Genomic DNA, 24,117 nt, shown 5'->3' with positions numbered 1-24,117 from the left:
ACTTTTTCTTCAGAAAGTTTCATGAAGTTTCAGGTCGTGTCGTTGGATGCACTATCAACACGCTCATTCAAAATTTGAGTGCAGTGCACACAATTTCAAAACTAGAAACATTATGTCAAAAAATGAGTTTTAATTTGAGTAGAACCAACTCAATTCGTGAGAAGCCATTACGTTTTCAGTTTTCAGTGAAAAAAATACTTATTCTCAAGAAAAGTGCGTGGAATCGGAAGTCGGCAAAAATTTAAATTAAAATATCTTGCAGTTGAACAGTCGACACGAATCGTTTGGAAGACTAAAAGGTTAGTTTCATTGAGTTTGCTTCTGTTCAAATTCAACTTCTTTTCGTGTTTTAGTAGTTCCTACCATTTCAACGAGATGACGAGCAGCATGAAGCTGATTGCAAAAAGACCCTCGGTTTGAATCTCCAGACATCGCAAACACCTGGAAAACATTCTGGAGGTACAGGTAAATGACTTATAAAGTACCAATAATTTCCTTTGTAGTTTTATAAAAAATGCAAAATGGTTATTTTTTGTATTTGCTTTTTGGGTAAAGTGAACTCAAATTTGACATTTTAATCCCAAACACAAAACTGACTAGACGAGGAGAACTCAGTTTTTGAATACGTGCACTTTTTATGAAATTGAGTGGCTGGCAAATTTGAGTTCATTCATATGAATGAGCGTGAATCACCAGGGATGTCTTCTATCCGGTCAAGTGAAACAGCATTTCTCAGTTGTCTTATTGCATTTATTTCTGGCGAACCCTTTCTTCATTCCCTGGTACATCCCACCGGTAAGTATTATTTCGAGCAATTAATTTAGATATTTTTGTCCTCTGGTTAGTGATTCGGGCAATTTTAGTTTGCATATTTGTTTTCTGTTTTATGCTGCTCTAATGATTAGATTTAGTTTGCTGAATAAATGCCATTTTGCCGCGAGATAAATCTTAATAGTAATCGTTCTTATAGTTGTTTTCTTTCAATAACTCAACAAACTTGTTTTACTAATACTTGTTTTGCGTACGTGTCTACACATTGTCGATTGGTTTTGTTTGGTTTTTATCAATTTTGTAGATGCAATTTTACATATGTATATTTATACAAACACCTAGAGGATTTTGAATGCGTTTTTTTGTTCATTGTGAAGAATTTGAAAATATGTACTAACTATACTTGAAATGAGTTTGTTGTTTCTTATTTAGATAAATTAGCTTCCATTATCCGTTGCCTTCTACTTTTTGTACGGTGAGTTTTTTGTTGACACTAGACTAATGGAGTTTGAAGCCAAATATTTGTTCGGTTCTTGTTTTATGTTGTTCTTCTAAATATATCGATGAAGTATTAGATCGTAACATGGTCGAACACGAATAATGATTTTTTGTGTCTTAAGTGTGTTTAGTAATGTATAGAATCAATAAGTCTGCAATATGCAATATCTTTGTTTTATGTCTTTCATGTATATATGTATATAGATAAATATCACACTTAGAAAAGTTAAAACATAGTTCTGTTCATTTTTTTTCTTGTTTGAGAATGAGTAAGCCTGTGCAAAGCTTCTTTTTGTGTCGTACCTGTTTGTGTTTGTAAAAGATGTTTCTTAAAATCCTTGCTGTTTTATTTGTTTGGTTGCTCTGCGATCTGGCAGACAGCATTTGCGATTGGATGTCTTTGGTTCAATACCGGTGTCGCATATGGAAGAGACGGAGGGCTAAAATATGTTCTGTTTGCTGTATTTTTTCCGGTTCCTTAAATAGTTTTTCAGTTGAGATGGGATCAGTTGCATCAGTTTAGCAGTGAAATTAAATCTGTGTGAGAAGTTGTACTCAGAATGAGTGTTTTACTCAAGAAAAACGCTGCCACGCCAATCGTTCATAACATATTTATCCACACGATTTCGTAAAACCTTTTTAACAATCGTTTCCGCTTCATCGTTTTTTTTTGTTATCAACTGCAATAATTGTAATAAATACACTTTAATTAACAATATCAACAGTAAAATATCACTTAATTTATTGAAAGATGCTGATTTTAAACTCTGTTCGTCTAGTGTGTATAGTTTTCCAGTTTAGGTATAATATTTATTTTCGGCGCGGCCAACCATTGTTATGATTTGACGATTTTATAATTTAATTTCTCTACACACATAATACCGCCGAAATAGTTCATTCCACGTGTAACTCTGCTACAACTGGTCGTTATTGCTCGCATTATTCTATGATAATTTTCCTCGACTGGTGACGCAAAGCAAATCAATCAGTTCTGTTGATCTTTTTAACTTTCACCATCAGCCAGATTTCCTCCAGCGTTCTGGAAAATACTACCTAACATATCTGATTCCTTTTTCCCGAATAACATTCCGTAATGAGTTAACTAGTTGTGTTTGGATTTGAAAGAATGCGTCTTTCCTAGTTTAGTGCAAATTTTTACAGTGCACTTTACTATCGTTCGTATTTTATGTATATTTGAATTTTCATGGATTTACGATGATGACCATGGAGTGGGTCCTACTCCACATATATTGTGGTATCTGTAAATTAATCGATCGTCTGCTGCTTCATAATTCAGTTAAATAAACTCCACTAATATACAGGAAAACATGTTCAAAATAATAGTCTTTGTTAAATGATTGTAGATTTTATAACATGTATGTAGAAGACCAGCTGTCGCGACGCTACTTAAGATTAGCGTAATAGATTAACTAAGATTCTAACACTGCAGGCTATGTTAACAAAACTATTTGAACTAACTTTAACTGAGGATATGTTCCGTTTTACTTCGCTAGAGAATATCACATTTTCCGGGTGAAAATTGTTGATGGACTTTTTGGTGAGTTTTGTTTAAATATGCAAATTCCAACCTACGACGGTGGCCCTTTATAGTTCTACAAGAATGGTTTCATTTAGGAAGTTCAGAATTGTTCAACGCATTTGCGATGCTATTATTCAATCACTAGTAAGCTTAGATAAGGTTCTGCAACCCTTCAGAGTACTAATTTAGAAATTGACACAAATTTTTTCAAAGTTTATCCATATTCACCCTGGAATCTGGTTTTGGTGCAGAGCTATGCTCACTACTTTCCTGTACCGTTCAAATGTAGCTGTAAATTTTGTTTGTTTTTGCGTTTGACAACGTCTTTGTTGGTTTAGTTTAGTGTAGAATTTCACTTCCCCGGCTAACTACAACAAAAAATCCAAAAGCACTAGCCACTCTCGCTGTGGAGGACAAACGGATCAGCAATTGCTCTCGTCCACAGATAATAGAAGAAGGAACGTGATGCAAGCTGTGTGATTCCAACCTAGGAGTAAAGCCAACTGATTGAATAAGAACGCCGGTCATCACACCAATCAACAGTTGCATGTAAAACATCAGATAGAGTGAAGTGATTTGGTGAAATTGAAGGAATGTCAAAGTTTTATACCCCTTGATGCAATATAACATTTCGGTTTTTGCAATTAGAAGGAAAAGCGGAGTTGTAATTATGTTGAATTTATATGTAAATTATTTGTTTTTCGTATAAAATCCAAAATACTTGGTAGATGCATCTTGGCAACCTTGAAACGAAGGGTCAGTCGAGAAAAAAAATAGTCTGAACCGAAGAGGAGGTACACTTTTTAAATATATTGCATAAAAATAAGAGAAATCAATGTAAAACCAGGAGGCCAGAAGATCGCTTCTAAAAACTGGAGTCTCCTGATCAAACCCGAAGGGCTGGCAACTCTAATAACAGTGTGCGAAAGTTGTGTGAAACATTATGAATTCTGATATTATCCACAGAGCTAAAAGTTTAAGTGTTTGATTCCGAATTGTGATTCGTAGAGCACAACGACCACCGTAACATCATTTTCCGTTCGTTCCAAGTCGAGCAAAATCATTGCGAACAAATCCAAGTTTTTATTGTACTAATAGAGTGCGAAGAAAACAATCTGCAGTGACAATTCCGATAGCCGGCTGTTCGAGGTTCTAGTTGGCCGATAAAAATTTTCGGAAATTGATCGCAAACGACCTTCGTCTACCAAGATATACCTCCTGATCTTTTCCCTCTCCTACAAACACAATTGCTTCCCGTGAGGCTCGTGGAGATGAAGTCTGGGTTTCTATCAACAGCAAGTGTCGAACTAACATTGCTTTCCTTCCCCGACAGAACCAATAACCCCTTGGTGGTGGCCGGCGTTGTTATTGACCATTTTACAAAAAATTTGAATAAGTGACAACCAGGAGCTGTTTGCTTCGACTTTGTGTCAGAGCTTCTACGAGTCGGTGTATTTACAAACAATCCCATCTGATTCCAGTTTTAAGGAGCAATAAAACATATCTCTACAATGTAGTCATCAGTGTTAAACTGTTCCTGAGCCATGAAAGCATAATGATTTGTCATACTGAGTGGTGAAGCTATTTTTGATATTTCTGCAAAAGAATACTTAGACTTAGAGCGTCGTTTGTAGGATCGTTTGAGATTCGTATGGTGCTGATGGTATGCGGGGCATGGTAATATATCATATAGACTTTCCCCATAATAGGCACAGTTTTTAGTATTCGCAATGCAAGAGTCATACTCTTGATTCTTTGCGCAATGACCGCACCACATTGATACAATGGCCCATTTACCTGTGTTCCACACAGTTCCAACTCGAATCGGTGACTACACCATCTATCTTAACATTGTTAGCGGGCATGTAGACGGGGTAGTCCTTCGTAGAAGGCTTGTCGTCAGTAACGTCATTTACTTGCTTTAGACAGAGTATCACAATCCTGTGCTTATCTGGGCGGACTTTTGAGGCAGCTGTTACAGCTGAATATTTCTGCGTCAGTTCTTTCGAGATCTTTAAAATACTTAGCGGAAGCTCAGATATGGTCCGACCGACTTCAATGTATTTCATTTTAAACGGGAGTCATTGGTGGAAAATCTCGTTCGACATCCATTTTATCCTCAGCTGGATCTTTTCAAGAGTTTATTTATGCACGGGCCTAGAGCCTGGCGTAAAGCGAAAGAATACGAAAGAAAATGCAGAAATTATGGGAGATAATAAATTGAAAGTTTGGTTACAAATGGTGAGTTGACAACAAAAAGGAGCGTCCAATAAAGTTCTAGTCTTCACAAGTTCCTACCTCATGCTTCCACGGGTCGTGCTTAGCTGGTAGCCCAGCCTGGGCCCTGACACCAGCGAAGTGAGGAAGTGCATACCCGAGCGTCTGTTCTCCAGGAGGTGCGGCTCAAACAACGTCTGACCAGGGATGCCAACGGTACCGATAAACTACATTTTTTTCGGTATATTTACATTTGCACAAGCCGTACAGCCCGCTACAGCGACGCATCACTACAGCTCTTGCCAGAACGGTAACCAAAACCGAGTACATTTTCCCGTACAGCAGTAGAATACATTTTTGTTTTGCTGCTGTACTCCGACTGCTCGGTGAGAGTGTGGCGTAGTAAAGTTTGTTCTCTCGCTTTGTACATTTTTCTCTGCATAGTCAAAGGGAGAGGCCCGCACACGAAAGCGTTAATGCCAGCCGTGGTGTAAGTGAGCCGCATTCATTGTAGTCATTTTTGAAAAAAAATATTAAAAAGATTGAAAATATTAAAAAATGTAAAATAAGGAAAGAGAAGCTGTACCGCTCGCGTCTGGTGGCTGTACTGGGGACAGTAGTTTTTTGTCATGTTACTGCTTTGCACACAGGCAGCCGTACAGCGCTGGACGTCCTGCACTAGCGGACGACAGCAGCATAAAGAGAGAAATGAAAATGTAGGCAGAAAAATTACAGCCGCAGAAAAGGTAGGCATTTTGCATCCTTGCGTCTGACTGACATCCAGCGACTGAGTAAGAAACGCTGCATCGCGCCAGCTACACCCAAGGTGGCAGCCCTACCAGCGCGATGTTGGTAGCGCGACCCCGGTAAGGTAATCTACCGAAATACCCAAAACACCACGAAAGACAAGAGTAGAGCAAAAAACGAACTGGATTTACGACAAACGATCCGACAACGAATAAAGGATAACGATTGGAAACTCGGATCTCGCGAACTGCGTAATGTTGGCGTGCACGTGGCAGCAATACAGTAAGTACGATGGCCGCAAACCGGAGAACGCGAATTTAGAGCAGTAGACTCCATTGCGAACACTTCATTCGGGTGCCACATCTACTACAGCGGTGCTGAAAGAGCAGAACATAATAATCGGGAAGCAGATGAAGCGAGTTATTCGGTGGAAGCCGATAAACGACCGAATCTGCATGTTAAGGGTTAAAGACATGTTCTTCAACTACAGGCTGATCAGTATTTATGCACCAACTAACGAAAAGCCCGATAATATGGAGGACGCGTTCTAAGAGAGCTTAGATAAAGCCTACGGATATTGCCCAAGACAAGATGATAAAATAGTCACCGGGCATGTTAACGCAGAAGTTGGGAGGGAGCAGTTCTTTATTAGTAGGCAGAACCTTCATCCTGCTACCAATGATAATGGCCTGCGGTTTGTAATTTTCGCTGCTGCTAGTGGATGGCGACCCTTATACACGTAAGGATATCCGAAAGCACATCGTTTCTTCGACGTCGTTAATGTGAGGACCTTCAGAGGCCCAAACATCGACTCGGGTCATTATCTCGTAGTAGCAAAGATTCATGCACGATAATCCAGCGTTACAAGTCCAAGAAACAACAGAACGATGCGATTCAATGTCCAACGTCTTTTGGCTGAAGGTGTAGCAACCGAGTATTGCCAGAAGCTGGATGAGCGGATAGATGAGACCAACGTAACTGGCAATGTCAACAGCATGTGGAAGGCTGTCCCCGAAGTTGTGACTATGACGAGATCCCGGTTGAACTTCTCAAACACGGTAGTAAGCAGCTGCACCAAATAATCCACCCCATTATTTTAAGCAGGGATGTAATGCAGATTAAAAAAGCTCTTTGCACTTTTCATACGTACAACCGCTCTTCTCTTTCACAATAAACCTCTTCACTCTGATGTGTGTTGCTCCCATACGTGCATTCTACTCCATCGCTGCACACCTCAAAGAGTCGAAATAAAGACGCTCTTTAGTGTGAAGCTTGGTCCGCACAGAAGCAGAGAAGGCAACAAAAAACATTTTAAAAACGTTCTTCCCATCAAACATTATCTGAATTGTAGTTTGATTCGCCTTGCTACCTGCTTGCCAGTGAGGGGAGGTACAAAAAAGTGGCTCTTCATGGTGACTCATTGAACGAAATTGTGCAGCTCTTGGTGCACAGATCTTTCTCTTCTTCGTTTTCAAGTTTCTCTTTGTGCGGTCGTCCTGCTGCTTGTTTTTGTACTGCTCCATTTTTCATCGGTGTATTTCGCTCTTTGTGGCACATTGTGTGAGCAAATAACAAACCTGCATGCAGATGATTCGTGTCGAAGAAGACGTAATTAAACATAAAGTTGTCCCGACAGAAATCACCCGCGACAAACTTTGTTCCGTTCAGTACGATTGCCATTCGAAATCTGCGTTCACTGGGGCACGGAGTTTTTGAAACAGCCAACCCCGTGCTTCAGTAGATCCACACAGTACCAATTCGAATCGGCGACTACACCTTCTATCTTAACATTGTGAGCGGGCATGTAGACGGGGTACTCCTTCATAGAAGGCTTGTCGTCAGCAACGTCATGTGTTTGCTTTAGACAGAATATCACAATTCGGCGCTTATCTGGGCGAACTTTTGAGGTAGCTGTCTCAAACTGAATATTTCTGCGTCAGTTGTTTCGAAAGCTTTAGAATGCTTAGCGGACTATTTTAGATCCGAAAGAAGTTCAGATATGGTCCGATGGAGATCAATGTATTTCGGGAAGATGAAGTCATTGGAGGAAAATCTTGTTCGACACCCATTTTATCATCAGCTGAATCTTTTCAGGAGAGTTTATTTATGCACGGGCCTAGAGCCTGTCGCAAAGCGGAAACTGAAAAAATACGAAGGAAAATGCAGCAATTATAAGAGATATTAAATTGAAAGATAAGTCAGGGGTAGTAATGCAATGCTGTTGTCATCTATATTCGCTCGATGTATGACTGGCTGCTATCGATTTTCTGAGCAGCAACCCCGCAGAATGTGTAAATCCCGCGGATACTGCGTAGGTGCAATTGCTTACGGGTCCGCCACCCCCTTTTGACCCTTCATACAGCGGTATGCTGAATTCAGAATGGTAACGAAATTTGAGCGTATTATTAAGTCAAGCCGCATGCAGAGCAAAACTCAAGCTAGGATAATGGCTACATACATACGTGTACCATGTGTAAAAATCTTTATCAGTAATAGTTCATAAAAACTTTTTTCTTTCACTCGCATGTGTAAAACGATGAATGGGTACTGCTTGAGACCTAGCCGGAATCTCATGACGGCACAGGGACTGGTAACTCAAATTTCCCAACAAGGTCGTAAAAATTGTCTTCGTAGTATACTGGTCTTGATATACACGAGAACGCCAACATATATGGCCATTCTGAAATTTTTAACTCCTCGAAAAAAGTTACTATGCAAAATTTGAGCTCAATCAGAAAAATGTCTTACAATACCTTGAAACATCGAAACCTGTTGTAATCTTGAAATAAGGTGCCTGTGTGCGTTGTAATGAGACTTGATTTTAGAAAGGCAGGTTTAGTTTTGTGTATACTTAATGTTTTAGTAATGCATAATATGTGTAAATTCGAAAAATATATTTAGATTTTTATATTTATTTACATAATTATAATTTATAATATATTTTTTTAATCTCAGTTTAAAAATTAATTGCACCAAGTGGGGAGCTCTTTTCAGTAAAAAATGGAAGATGATGCAAGATCCGACGTTTTATGCATTTTTAAGACTTTTGATGTTAACAAAAACATTAAAAGCTTTCCAAACCCTTATCTGAACTCCTCTTAATCATGTTTGATTGAACTTAAATTTTACATAAAGACTGTTTTCGAGGTACTAATATTTTTATGTGCGTCCGGTTATAAAATTCGATGGTCACTTTTTTCTCTCACACATACCATTGGTACCCTTGGCTCCCTCCGTCGCCTTCAAACACCTAGCGTGATGAATGATTTCGTGAATCTACAGTTGAAGATTTGCGGTTGGAATAAACATAAATGGAGCGACAATCAAACACGAACATCGATCGAACTTTGGTCGAATCTTTTGGAAATTTTCCTACCATCGGAAATAAATGCAACGATTGGTGAAGATGCAAATATTCGAATAAATTCTTCGCATTAACGTATGATAGAGGTAGATTAAATGCATAAGTTAATAAAATGAATTAATAGTAAATTGAATAAATAATAAAACTATAGAGGTCAGTTGAAGCTCTATATTGATGGCTTTGCCCGAAATAGGTAGGACAATTTTGGTTGTCTGCGTCGCTTTTGAATGATTTTCCGAAAGTTGTATTTTTGCATACATACTTTGAAATTGATTAAAAACTGGTTAAAAGTTCTCCAATTGATGTGTCAATTATGCTCATTATACTATCTATGTATTTCGTGCTCTGTGCATTATCTCATGAAATAATAAGCCTGAGGGCCTGCAAGGGACGTCACTCCCAACGGTTTTGAACCGAAACTGCCAAGTCTGCAAAAATTCTTAAATTGTAACGTTACTTTTACGAGTCCTCCTAATTCACGAATGAAGTTTGTGTTCTTGAAGTGAAAGCAGATCATCTAGTTTGTTACAGCGGAATGTTATATCACTTTTCTTGTAGACCCATATCTATGTAAAAGTGTTCATTCTTGAAGTCTGGTCTATCTTCGGGGATATTGTGATTTATGTAGGGGAACATGGGGAGACTTGACCAAGCGCAAAATTCTATTTTCGGCTATGGCGTCTTCTATTCGATTCTTAAATTTTTTTCAAAAATATTTTTATTCTTTTTCCGATCCCTTAAGGTAATTGTAAAAGTTTGGAGTGAAAAATCCTTTCCTTGCAGAAAATATTACGTGATTAATAAATTTGCATTAAAGGATGTAATTTTTTATCAAACTTTGTATGGACATATCTACTCGACTGCTAATTAATATTAATGTAGTAATATACCATCTTAATCCTTGTGAAGCAGTGAAATGATTTTCCATAAACTGGAACATTGGAATAGTTATTACTAGAATTTGCATGACATTGAACGCAATAACTAATGTTGGGGAGACTTGACCAAGATTTTATGGGGAGACTTGACCAAGTGGCGATCAGCTGAAGAAAGATGCAAAATTCCTAATATTTATTATGCTTTGATATCTACTGTTAATGTTAATCACGCCATAAAAAAAATCCCACCCCAAACATAAGTCTTTATATTTTAATATTTGTAAACAAAGTTAGCAATAGTAGGACTGATTTCGTGACGTGTGAACATACAATGCAAGCAGTACAGTTAATCCTAAAAAAGAAATGCATTAAAAAATCAAAATTTATCAAACGCAACTCTTTTATATTTTTTACTGCTACCTAAGGATCTCGACAATAGGTAAAAAAATAATTACAGTATGTTTTATGTCATTATTTTTTGTTATGATTTTTCAAAATTCTCTTGGTCAAGTCTCCTCACGCCTTGGTCGTCTCCCCGCAATGGGGAGACTTGACCAGAAAAAACGATCACAGAAAAACTTTTGTAACTTTTCAAAAATTAAATTAAAAATTCTGCAAAAAATCATGAAGACGCGCAATAACTTTGCGCATTATATCTGAATGACTTTTGAGGGATTGAAGGCTTTTTTCGAGATTTATTCAGTTTTAGCTGAAAACCTGGTCAAGTCTCCCCATGTTCCCCTACATTACTTTCCGGTTAAATTACCTTACAGACACTTAACTTCAAATTCAACGCGGTATATTCGCTGACAATACTGCTAGCATTGGCAAATGCCGCAAGGGGTGCAAAACTGAGACTCCGCCAAGAGCGCAAGACTACGTACGCTATGGCCCTTGGGTTAGGCCGTCACTATGGCACGTAAAAAATTGGATATAGAAGCGGTAGGCTATCCAACTTTTTACGTACCATAATGGCGGTCAATTAAATCTAAACCGTAATATTCTTGCAACCCCCAAGCTGATGATAGTTGTTTACGTCAGCGTGACAGCAACGCTCAGTTAGGAATGGTTGACGTTTGTTGGACAAACTTCCAGTGCATTGGACTTATGTAAGACGACTTACTCCTACTGGATGGAAGACATACACGACTATTGTAAAAATAAGAGCGGATTACATACGGCATTATGGCACATAGAAAACTGGATTGTAGCTCTGTTCTAGACTACCCGCTGTAACTTGCCGTTTACTGGGAAAATATCGTGGAAGATTTCCGAATAAAATTGTGTTCGAAATAGGATTGTTCCATTATCAGCAGAATTATAAAAACCGCGAGACTGGCAGTGATGCTAACCTACCCGATAGTAAAAATAAGAAGTCTATTTTTTGACACTTCATGTCAAAAATCTGTCCGGTCAAAGGAGTTGCAAAACGTGCAGTTGGAATTGGTATGAACTATGCAATACATGATTAACTGTTCGCGAAGAATCTTAATCGCGTGAACGTTGTGTAAACAATAGGGACCTTTAATTTGGAAAAATTGTGTCAGTTTTTCATATATATTGATAGCGGGTGTCCTTACGAGTACACTCATATTATTTTTACACCTTAATTATTCTTTTGTGACTTTTAAATTAAAAAAGAACAAATCAAGCATGATTTTTGAAAACAGCGAAACTCGCACTTCACCCAAACAGAGAAAACGGCGATGACATTTTTGAAATTTTGTTTTAATTGTTATTTAAAAACCATACCGATTTTTACACCAATTATTCATCCAAAATGCTCACCAAAGACGCCTTTCTATTGAATGGAACGAACATTCGCGATCAAGACATTTAAAAGAGCGGATTGAAGAAAAATTAAAGTTACGATGTTATTTGTACCATGCTCACAGTTTCGTCGTTTTACTTTCGTTGGTTTGGTATCTTTGTTGCACTTACGTTATTTCAGTTTCGTCAATTGTGGTGACTAATCTTATCATTTTTTAATCAATTCTATAACTGAACTGTTCCGCCAAGGCAGTATGCCAATGAGGACAACCAACATTTGTAGTTTGTCACTTTTGAGCAGTGTGTTGAAGACAAATAAAGGTTACGTTATTCTGAGCATCACTATTACACTTTCGACATTTTTCAATTAGTCGATTTTAGTGTCTCATTTTTGCTCGCATTGTCACAAGTATTTAGATTTAATCTACTGTAGGATAGATTTAGATAATCAAAAATAAAAATGTGCTGAAAGTGCATTAGTGGTGCTTAGAATAACATTACTTGCATTCTTTTTCTCTAAAATATTGGCTAAAATTAAGAAACTGCGTGCTCTTGTTCCCCTTATAGAAACATTACCTATATTGAGCATTTTAGTAGAAAGATTGTAGTATATTTTAATGATTTAGTTACAAAAACCGATTAAATTAAAATAACGTAAGTGTTACAGCAGTACCAAACCTAACGTAACTAACATGACGAAACTGTATTTATGCACTGTTGACGTGTCAGTTGTTTGTTCGTCATTATTTCGATTGCGCATTTTTCAGCTGCATTACCGAATAATGAAACGAATGTTTGTCAGCATGTACATTAAGATGCGTAGAATGCGGGGGAGTGATAATCTCAGTTTGTTTACATTTGTTAGTTACGGTGTTTTCAAAAATCATGCTTGAAATTAAATTCATACAACAAACTGACAGTTGTTCTACTAAATGATGTATCTGCACATATCTCGTTCGCCTCATTGTTAACCGGGACAGCACCCCATACAGCATGATCTGGTACTTTTGCAATCCGCTAGCAGCTTGCAATCCCATGTTTCATCGTAAACTATGGTAGATCTGATGAGGCAACCTATAGAGTCGTGCAAGTCGCATGGGTTTGGATGTGTTATTGCCCTAAAAGGAAATAAACTAAAAAAATCTCGACAAACATATGATTACGGCCTAAAAGCCAACTGTCAAAATCCACTTTGAATGGAAATTCCGGACAAACCGTTACACGCCAATCACAGATGTTGATAATAAACGAAAGAGAAAAGTTTTCTCTTTCATAAACTGTTGTGAACTGTGTTCGACTAGTAACGGTTTGTCTGGAATTTCCATTCAAAGTGGATTTTGACAGTTGGCTTTTAGGCCGTAATCATATGTTTGTCGAGAAATGTTTTTTTCGATAGTTACGGGCTTAAAAACAGAAAAAAGGGTTGAGATATTAACCCACAGTACTAATCTGCAATAGAAAATTCCTTAACCCGCACACCCCTAAAGATCCTATTGCAGTGGTGAATAACTTTTTCATGATAAAACTTCTGTACATTCTGCGGACTCTCTGCGAAAAGTCAACATAAATATACATTAAATTACTTACTATATTCCGGGATGATGTTGAAAACAATAGTAGTCACGAACAACTAGGTACTTTGCGCTGAAATGTTTACTATTTCATCAGAATGCTATGTGGTATTCGGAGTTCAGCATGAACAGCGATGACATTTATATTCACCACTTTTCATCGTTTCTATTCAACGTCTCGGTGTGTTCAAGAAAAATGTTCCCAGTGAAAACATTTTACTGTGAAATAGGTGTATTAAACTGTCAAGAAGCTCGAATAATTTTACAGTGTAACAAAGGATTTTCCGCCCAAATGTTCCCGGGTTCGCGGAAATCCCAAGTAGAGCTTTTAGACTGTTATCAGGGCCACCGTCACATCGCACGAATCAACAGAAACCGGCTAAGATCTGTTAGCTTTAACACTCCCATGATTCACCGCTAAATGGTTTACTATTTCCTACTATGTATATTGCAACCTGTACAAACACATGTTGCATGCTGCCGCTGCCCCATATGCGTAAACTTCTAACGTCGTAAATGGTAACAATACAGATAATGATGGGTGATGATTGCTTTCCCGATAATTTCACCGCGTTCAGTCCTCCAGATGCTCTCTCGCGTGTCTGTACAGCTAATGGGGATGGAAATGGTGATAGGATGACTGCTCGGTAACGGCTCTTAATCGTCCCACGTGGGATAACTAGTGGTTTCTTGATAGAACATTCCGAAGCCATCCTTCTTCGTCTCCGGTCGCTGTTGCGTTGGTGGTGGCTGGAAGATGTTGGTTTGCGCGATTTGGTGTCGCGACTGCTGCTGCTGTTGCTGTTGTTGACGGGGAGGATCATAGATAGTAGTGTCACCCCACGCGTTGCTTGAGTTCCAACTGTTGGCCGAATTGTGGCTGGTACCCCATTGAAGCTCACCATCGTCGTTGGTCGCCATGCGATTTTCGTACCCATGTCGGTCCCAGACCGCCGTCGGTTCGGTTCGGTGATTGCTTTGCGAAGGAACTTTAAGATTGGTCTGCTGGCCAGACGGCTGTCCATTACCATCCACAGTCAGCTCGAACTCTTCTTCCGGATTCTCCAGCGAACTGTGCGTAATTCCGTAGTAGAAGTACATGATCAGCCCGAGTGTCATCCATACTGTGAATCGAACTAACGTCAGTATGCTTAGCTTAAATATCAGATACACGTTCACAGTGATCGCTACAGTTGGAATAAATGGAAGTCCTGGCGTTAGGAAGGGCAGAGCGTACCTGAAATGGTACCTAGATTAGCTTACCACATGAGATTGATTAAAAGATCTTACCGGTTTTGGGGTTGCCGTGAGATCACCATTAGAATACCTAATATACTTAGTACTAAGGCGGTGTAAATCAACGCGAATAAGGAACCTGTGATTCCGATAGCCATGAACAGATCCAGGAAGAATATACAAGCGTACATTACACCTACCATCTTTGTGACGAACATTCCTGCAAGTACACACGGAAACAAAGGCGATTAAACAGCAGGAACTTGAACAAATACAACCTACCACTTTCATGAGTTGCTGGCCCGGGATTCACCCAAGGAAACAATCCAGGACATAAATAGGAGTATTGCTGGATCTTCCTTCCGATATAGCCGAAGCCCCACAGTGTGAATGGGTTCGAACCACCTTGTGGAGCTCCATGCACCGCACCTGAAAATAGAGCAGCCTTTTGTAAATACACAATTCAATTGGAGAAGATTCCAAAACATACCGTAAAACTTATTCTCTGATTTATCCGACACCAGAAACTGATCGTCTCGACCCAAGAACCCATCGGGGCTTTCATCTCCGAAGCTATCGTCCGAATCGGGTGATCCTCGCGTGATTTTCTTCACCATTATGTTCCCCTTTACGCGCTGCTTAGTCGTAGGATCTGGTGTACTTGGAGGTTGCGGTGTTCGTAGCTGTGCTGGTATCAGATCTACCAGCGAGGTGCTATGCGGCTGATAGCGCAGAATTAGAACGCACGTGGACACCAGCGTGTACGCCAGCAACGTTCCGATGGACATCATTTCCACTAGAACTTCCAGCTTCACCGTCAGTGCAACCAGTGCGGCTGCCATACCACTTCCGATCGTAGCGATTCCGGGCACACCGGTTCGTGACCACAGCTGTGAGAGCATTTTAAAGACTAGTCCGTCTTGTGCCATTGCGTATATCACCCGTGGCATAGGGAACATCGAACCGAACATGGCCACACTGAGGCCTGCAGTGGCACCGAGCGCAACCAGCGTTCGGCACTTGGGGGCACCCACGTAGGTCCACATCTGAACCAGAGCGGAACCCTTGTCAATGTGGTCGTAGGGGACTGTGAAAGAAAGGTTAAAGTTAGAAATTTGCACCCTAATGAAATTCGATTTGTAACACACAAGTACTGTTTGTATTTTCGTAAAAGAAAACAGGGTTGTTGTTGAATAACTAATAATGTTGGCTAAGTTGTCAGAAACATGTCCGTAAATGTGACTACGCGTGGCAATCTAAAATCTAGCGTGAACTGGACAGCTTGAAGATTTTAGCTCCTTTTCAGAGCAAAGTCTCGAGAAGTGAATTCTATTTTCATCAATTTTATGAAAGACTCTTCCGAATATCAAAAAGCATGGTGAGTGTCGCAAAAGAGGCAAGAGCGTTTTGATATGCACTGAGAACCCGATCCAAGAAGACTCTCGCAGCCCTACGGAAGCTGGAAATGTAGAGGTCATCAAAGAGAGCAGAAGAAGCTAAACTATTAGAAGAGTTAAAAGGCCATGGGATCGTAAATGTTCGCCGCATTACTAAAAGGCGTCGTGGTACGTATCTGGTCATCCTATCTGTCATCTGCTTCATTCTTCCGGAGCATGTGCTTATTGGCCTACTTCGCACCAGAATCAGCCCATACTAGCCACTGCCTATTATGTCATTCGAGTGCAGTTGCTTCGGATACTGCAATTCCGCTCCAACTCCGCCGACTACTTGAACTGCAGTCAACAACACATCCAAGGAAAATCCATGTGTAAACCCAAGTCTATTCATCAAATGCGGATGAGGGCACTCGGCTAGAAACAGGAAGTGCTTCAAGTTCATTGAGGAGGTACAGACAGATAAGATTATGACAAAAATCTGACCTTTCCTGACCAAAGCCAGGTACTGGGTAACGAGTACGTTACCACAGAACCCATCAGCAAACATCCCACTGCCCCTAAATCTTTCCAGTCAATACTCATCAAATGGCACTTTGCCGTTAACCACCCGAACACAAAACAATAACCCAGTCGACTACTGAGTATACCCAAGAAACAACTGTAACACCTAACACTAAAGACCGGGATAACAGCAATACAAAACGGCGGCTCTGTAGCCCAAGCTTAAACTCTTCCACGTCTTCCAGTCAATCTTCCACTGACCTCGCAGAGAGCCTCTGTACCCTTGCCCTTCTGTGGAACCTGAACGGTCTTAGAAGGTGCCTTGTTGATCTTCAGGACATTATAGACGACACCCATCCAATATGCCCTACATGCCAAGAAACTCTCATCAGATCCCTCTTACTGGATCGAGAGCAAATACACATGGGCCTTATCCAGCGGCGCAATCAGGAATCAGAATACACTGGCTCAAATGGTTTGTTCATCGCATATAGTCGTAGATTTGTGCCTTACCGTGTCTTTTATTATCATTTCCCTGATCGGAAGGGAAGTAAACGAAAGAGAGAGGAACTAGAATTGGAAAGGTGAGCAAAATAATAGCACAAAATAAACAGCAGGTAAGTTAAACACACTAATAGTTCAAGTTGCCTGCGAAAAAGCCTAAAGCTCTTTACCGCGTTGGTGAAGGAACTTTAGTATGTTTCTGGGTTTCAGTCGTCCAAACACGGTGTCGTCTATATAAGGATAGCCGAAAACTCGAAACCCCAATTTCGCTACTGCTAGGTAGTATATTCGATGATATAAGGTTCCGTAGTAGGATTCACAAAGATCACATGAAAATGAGTCATTCAGCTCGCTGAATAGTTGCCGTGCGATAATTGAGTTTGTAGTGGACCTGATCAGCGTGCCTCAGTAGATTTATCGAAATCACACGGCATGTTTGTTATAGAAACGCCTTTGTTTGGCAAAAAGTTTGTAGATTTCTCCAATAATTGCAGTGCTCGGACGAAGCCCAACTCTTATCCAACTTGTCGTAATTGGCAGGGCGGGGTCAATCGCTGCACCTGGCTTACCCCAATTCGTCAGTCCATTCATTTCCAGTAATACCGAAATGTCCGGGCACCCAGACAAGGTACATAGCGTTGACAATGCTTAGTTCTACGATTTGGGCTCGGTATGCGATCAATAGCTTGGATCGTGATTTGTCCGAACTAAGAGCCTGACTATCGGAGTAGAAGTTAATAACTTTGCCAGACAAGTTGTTGAAGAGTCAATTGTAACCCGCACATAATCGCGAAGATTTCTGCTTAGAATACAGTACAGTATCTACCTAGCGAGTGAGACTGTTCCAATCTCATTTCACGACAATAGATACCAGCACCAGCACGTTCGTCCATCGAAGAGTCGTCAATGTAACAGGCCACTTGGCCATAGAATAACTTCTTTCGGGAGGGAATGTTTATTAAAAGTGTCTGTAACCACCAGAGGGCGATGTTCAGAACATTATGGACGGCACTCATCGAATATACCTTACATGACAAGAAATTCACATCAGAGTAAGTACGGATTTCTGGTTCGAGAACAAATACACATGGGCATCATCCAGTGGCGCAAACATTTATCAAACCATCAGCCTCGACATCAGGCAGAGCCACTATTATCAGAGGGAGCATCACTCCCACTCTCAGCTCCCTTGTCCGGTATTGTAGTTAGGTCATGATTAAAAAAACAGCGACCACTTCCCAATTCGAATATCGACCAGCGGATAGGCTTAGGCTACATCACGACGTCAACGATATGCAATCGTACCGATTGGCCAACCCAAGGGTAATCCATTGTTGACGCTATTACGCTTGATCACTCCTATACACCATTGAATTCGGACTCATGCAAGGCCAGGCTTGCATTTCCCAAATCAGTGGGGCACCTCCTAACCCACGCGGTTCACTAGTCGGGCCACAAAATCGAATTGACAAACAAAGCCCGTCAGAAAATGCTACGTTCACTTCGCAGGACTCCTCCTCACCATTTCCCCTGGAAATCAATATTGGCCGCGCGTCGTCACAAACGAAACCAGGTCAGAAAAATAACCGATGATGAAATTTCGTCCGACGAACCAATCACCGAACTTTGGAGGAGAGTCAACGCTCTCAACGGCAATAGAATCAATGAAATCAACGGGATTACCCCCGTGGATCCACTGGAAATCGCTAACGAAGTGGATAGTTGCTTCTCCTCGTTATCTATTGACACCGCTCTACAATCGTCCTTTTTCAATCGCATGAAAAATCTGGAATCTCACTCAGCTAATCTTCCTACAGACACTCAGGGCAGGACTTTAATAAATCCTTCTCTAGTTCCTAGCTAAACCACCCTGTTGCAATAACTCACGGAGAAGCAGTCGGCCTAGACGGCATCGGCTATACACTCCTGTGGCATCTTCCACCGCTAACCAAACGGATGTTACTCAAAAGCAGCAAGTGTGGGAACGCAGCCTACTGCCGTAGAGCTGATAAACAGCCCTGATTGTGCCAATTCCAAAAAAAATGCGAAGATATGCGGAAGACAAAAGATTTCCGTCCTATGAACCTGATATCATGTATAGGAAAAACAATGGAGCACAAGGTTAATCGAAGGCTGATGTTTTTTCAATAGGAGAATAGTCTCTTGTATACCATCTAATTCGCATTCCAACAAGGTCTCCGAAAAAAATATTCATCTCAGTTCCCACAGGCAGTCAGGCTCTCTCCGAGAATCAGTGTTAGATATTGCCAAGGTCTGGTTTGCCGGGAAAGAGTGCTCCGCTAACTTGTAAGTTGATGGCTTGCCGAAAATCTTGAATAGTGTCTCCAAAATCACCTAAGTAACCGTAGTTTCAAAGTTTGCATCGATGGCCATCAGTCAAACAACCCTCAAGAAACAAATGGAGTCCATCGGGGGTCAGTTCTTCCCGTTCTTCATTTCTTGGTGAGTATTAATTCTTTTTTGTACATCTTCATGTACGTGGATGGCATCCTGGTCGTCGATAAGCTCCAGGCTGACATTGATGCAGTCGAATGATGGGCAAGCTTGGTCGATTTCAACATAGTTGGCTCCCAAGTGTGTTATCGCAGACTATTGCAACACACACCACCCGGCCACCTCCTTTCCCGTTTAGCACGTTGGCTCTTTCATTCCCTACCAACGAGAGCACAAGATCCGCACTATCAGCTATCATCATTCGAAATGAAATAGAAACACGGGTATCAGTATTTGGCATGATATCACTATTACCCCTAAATTGGACCGGCCTGATCGACGCATTTGCCCCTCTTTTCAACAGAACTATACGATGCGTCTCTAATCTGGTACATAGCACCCCTACTGCAGCTGCTTATATTGAAACTGGAATACTCCCATTTGCTTGGCAGCTGCCGTCACGTCTGAGGCGGGCTCTCCGCTATCCCGAGAAAATATCCGTGGATGATTGTGGCTTGCTCGAATTGATATTGAAGATAATTGGGTCCTTATGGTCTCGAATTACCACTTCGTGCCCGCCTGCACTAAGCAAACACCAGTTTGGCCAAGTCATCAAGAGAAGGCCACCTAACCAGCGTAACCCGTACTAACTATCAACAGTTGGTCAACGACAACTACATGAATCACTTCCGCATCTACATGGACGCCTCCAAGCTCGACAACGAAGTAGGCGCCGAAGTGAGCGGAATCAGGGCAACCGTCTTCTTTTAATATACTCGACCTACTCAGCAGAAGCGGCGACTATCGCACTTGCTAGATCCCGCAATCAAGCAGATGTTCCAGTCGTTGTGTTCTCTGACTCACTATTCATGATCACTGTCGTCAAAGCTGTTGAATTCAGACAATGTTTCGTGTAAGAAATCGAGATCTACTGCGAATTTATGGTATTGGGTTCGTCGAAGGAAACGAAATGGCCGATCAACTTGCTGCACTCAGTCCAACTGAGTCACTCACCAAGAAAACTTCCTCCATTGACATAATGATGAACTTCAACGGAAAAGTTTCCATTCCTGATCCACCTGGACATATGCCAAAAATTAAGAAAGCATCCACAAAATGGGTCGACTGTAAAAACAGAACCGAACAAAGAGAACTCTCCAGACTTCGTACACGTCATACAACGATTACGCACTGCAACACGATCTCTAGCATCGCCCCTTCTATCTGCCAAACCTACAATACCCGCCTTGCAGTGGGACATTTGTTGGTCAATTGCATGGAACACGAACACATTACCAGCTCCCACTCTCAATCAGAAAAATCCACGCAACTCTATAATCAAATATAATCGGATCTAAATTAAGGGGGCCCTTCACCTCCCCACTCGGTGTAGGGTCAGCACCTTAATCGACACCTTTTACTTGGTAATCAGTAAACAACACCAACAACATTCATTAGCCGAAACAAAACAAACAATCTTCCCCTGTCAGTCTGCTTCCATCCAGCGAAGACATTGACCACGAATACGAACCGGAGAAATATACAGTTAACCATTCGTGTTAGGTACATAGAAATAGAATAGAAATTCAAGTACCACTATTCTCATTCCAACAGTGATCGATCGAGATGACCTTCAGTGATAGCGAGAAGATTTTTTGCGGCGTGTTTGCACTGCCGTAGTGGATTTTCGTTGTTCCAAAGTTCGATCATCCATACGAGAAGTGAAGCACTAGCTGAAAGACAAAATGTGTCACAAGCAAATTGATGTTATTTCAATTTAATGTACTGTTGTACTAATATGATCCAAAGGTTATCTCTTAGCCGAATAATTTAGTTCCGTTATCAACATGGACCACTATGTTGAGAGTGACAATGCTAGGGTCAAGATCCCCGTATATTATGAAGATAACGTAATCGAGGTACGACTACATGATCTGTCTCCGCATACACTCGATAGCACTATTCGCTCATATCGCAATGCGGAAAAGTTCTTCTCATTAGAGATGATAAATAGATGAGCTTCTTTCCAAGAACTAACAACAGTGTTCGAAAGCTTAGAGTGTGACTGAGGCAGTCTCCCACTTGTCTGTACTGGAAACAATCTGCACACTACGGAAAAGCGAAGAAACGAACCAAAGAAATCAACAACCTCCAAGACAGCAGCAAGGATGACAGTATGGACAAAAGTGACAATCAAGGAAGCGAGCCAAAGACCTCCACGTACTATCAGTAGATGCGGAAAATGCTCCTAGGCCGTAGAAAAAATCTCTGCGCGCACTGGAAAATTGCGTGCGAAGAATTCGGTGGACCAACAGGATCTTTTTTATTTATTCGTTGTAAATAGTTAAAAGGCACACGGTTCCGTTAAGCTCATTCATCGAACTATGTCAAATAAACGAATTATAAAAAAACCTTCCCGTGTCGACTCTGATTGGGGAGGTTCCGGGTTCTCCCTAGGCAACCCCGGTAACTGTCGGTACGGGTCCAGGTTTTATCCAGACAAGTACCTTTTCCACGAAATTCACAAGCAAGTAACCGTTCATAAATTCTTTCAGACAATGCCTAGCTGGGCAGAAACCCGGAAAGAACGCTTCTGAAGGTAATCGCCATCTGCACATTGAACACACAGCCTCCATCCGGGACAAAATCACTAAGAGCAGGACCCCTCAATCATCCCAGAAGGTGGTCCACTTCCACGAGCACCCAGAAACCCCAACCACTTAGCGACCAACTCGATGAGGGCCCAGCAAACAAAGCGAATGGTACATCGGGTTCCAACACGTTCAGAAATAATAGCCTCCTTAATGTCTAAGAAAACAAAAACAAATTACACTGTCTTGCACATGTGCTACTTTTAGCAGTGTTACATAGAGAGAACAACCTCTCTACCTAAACTTTCGACAAACCGGTGCCAATGTTCGCCTTTTTTCGCGTGAAGCTATCTTAAACCGTGTACCGCTTAAATTGTTTGATTGGCCCACCACCACGTTTCTAAATATATTTTCATGCATCCGAATTTTCCGCAAGAGTATCATGACACTCTTTCCCATCATGGGATAGAAGGGCGTATACCGTATCAGCAGGCACGCATTTCATTTGAGTTTGTACCGTTGCATTGATGATCAATCCGTCGAGGAAGTTGTATGCTTCGACCGGAGGAAGCTTCATACATTCGTTATAACACCTGCGACCTCACTGTAATATTTCTTCGAAGATCAATGATTCCTGTTAGGTTAATGAAATCCACGCGGCTCGTACTCAAATTATTTAAAACGATTATTGACATTGGTCGCTACCATAAGGATCAGGGATTAGCTTCTAAGTTCATAAAGTAATCGACTACAATTTGCTTCACCAACTCGCACAGATCAGAAGTCAAAAAGCATCTGAACAGTAAACAAACAAAAAATACTGCGAGTGAAATGAGCGCACCACAAAACAAATTTCACCCATTGCGGGAGAACACAATCGCGATTGACTTTTCGCAGACCCGTCATAGAGCTACAGTACGCGAGGTGGAACAGTTGATCAAGTTGAAAATGGATCTTGTGCTCACAGACGTGTCACACACGCAACTACATCACACGAGACAAGTAGCACTAATTACGTTCAACTTTTTAGCCGAGGCTTTGTAGCTAAATAGAATAATACGACGTTGAATATGAAAGCTTCAAAACCAAGATTCCCGTGATCCCTTGATCTGACGGAAATTCGCCTACACGATTTAGCATCTCATACTAGCACGGATTATATTAGATTATAGATTCATGTCGAAGTATGGTGAAGTGGAATCCGTCACAAACGACACTTGGAGAAACTTTTACCCCGGTATTCTCATCGGTGTCCGAGTGGTGCGAATGCGGTTGACCTAACCTACGGTACTTGATTTTCGAGGGCAGATCAAAAAACCGTAAGCACATACCCTGGACAGACGCCCACGTGCCAATTTTGTGAGCAGACAGCACACTACAGCCCAGAACCGTAGCGTGCTCTTTTGGCGTCTATGGCGAAGTCTCAGTTTTGCGCCCCTTTGGGTTTTTTTTGTTTATTTTCGTCGGCCTCTGTCCGCACTGAGTACCAATCACCGACTCCACAGATGTGTTGATGGACCGATATTTAGGTATACCATCTGGACCCTACATCGCATGGACTGGGACCAACGGCTTTACTTCTCTTCCGAAGGACGACATGACCAGAGGTTTTTCACCTTATAAAATCTTAACGACCTCGGCTGGGATTGAACCCAGACCCACTGGAATGGCGCCGTCGATGGTTGGTGGATTGTTGATTCTCACCGACAACTGAAACACTTAGCAAATGTAAACAATACACTCTAAAGAGAAACTGGGCAAAATTTCGGGAATTATTTCGGCCAATTATTAAAAAAGTTACGGAAGTTTTAAAGTGTCGCAATAATTCACCCTGTACGAAGTATATTAATAGATTTGAATTACCAATTCAAGTGCGGTCACGACATTCCTGTAATGTCCCTGACTTTACCTACCCATCTTTTTGTACATGTGAGTGAAACAAAGATGCTTTTATGAGCTGTTGCTCATATAGGTTTTTTCACATTCCTTGTATTAGATGCTTTGAAAATCGATATCTTCCAGCCACATAACGAGTGAAGATAGCATTTTTGCTTTACTATCCTCTATCTTGTTGTTAA

At 40.9% G+C, this 24,117-nt stretch overlaps 1 protein-coding gene across 6 annotated transcripts in view; it reads right to left on the bottom strand.

The window, feature by feature from the left end:
• Window positions 1-728: 728 nt before the first annotated feature.
• Window positions 729-24,117, bottom strand: part of LOC131685713 (probable cationic amino acid transporter) — a 150,940-nt gene continuing 127,551 nt past the window's right edge. For all 6 annotated transcript variants that reach the window (XM_058969611.1, XM_058969616.1, XM_058969613.1 and 3 more), the window contains 4 exons: window positions 15,083-15,679; window positions 14,875-15,021; window positions 14,647-14,812; window positions 729-14,593 (listed from right to left, as the gene is read on the bottom strand). In XM_058969611.1, coding sequence (XP_058825594.1) covers window positions 14,014-14,593; window positions 14,647-14,812; window positions 14,875-15,021; window positions 15,083-15,679 — 1,490 coding nt within the window. In that variant the 3' untranslated portion in view covers window positions 729-14,013. The remainder of the gene's footprint in view (window positions 14,594-14,646; window positions 14,813-14,874; window positions 15,022-15,082; window positions 15,680-24,117) is intronic.

Source organism: Topomyia yanbarensis, chromosome 2 (assembly GCF_030247195.1).
Source record: "Topomyia yanbarensis strain Yona2022 chromosome 2, ASM3024719v1, whole genome shotgun sequence".
NCBI classification, from domain to species: domain Eukaryota; kingdom Metazoa; phylum Arthropoda; class Insecta; order Diptera; family Culicidae; genus Topomyia; species Topomyia yanbarensis.
Note: the sequence above shows the minus strand (reverse complement) of the source record. Positions and strands in the feature narration are given on the sequence as shown.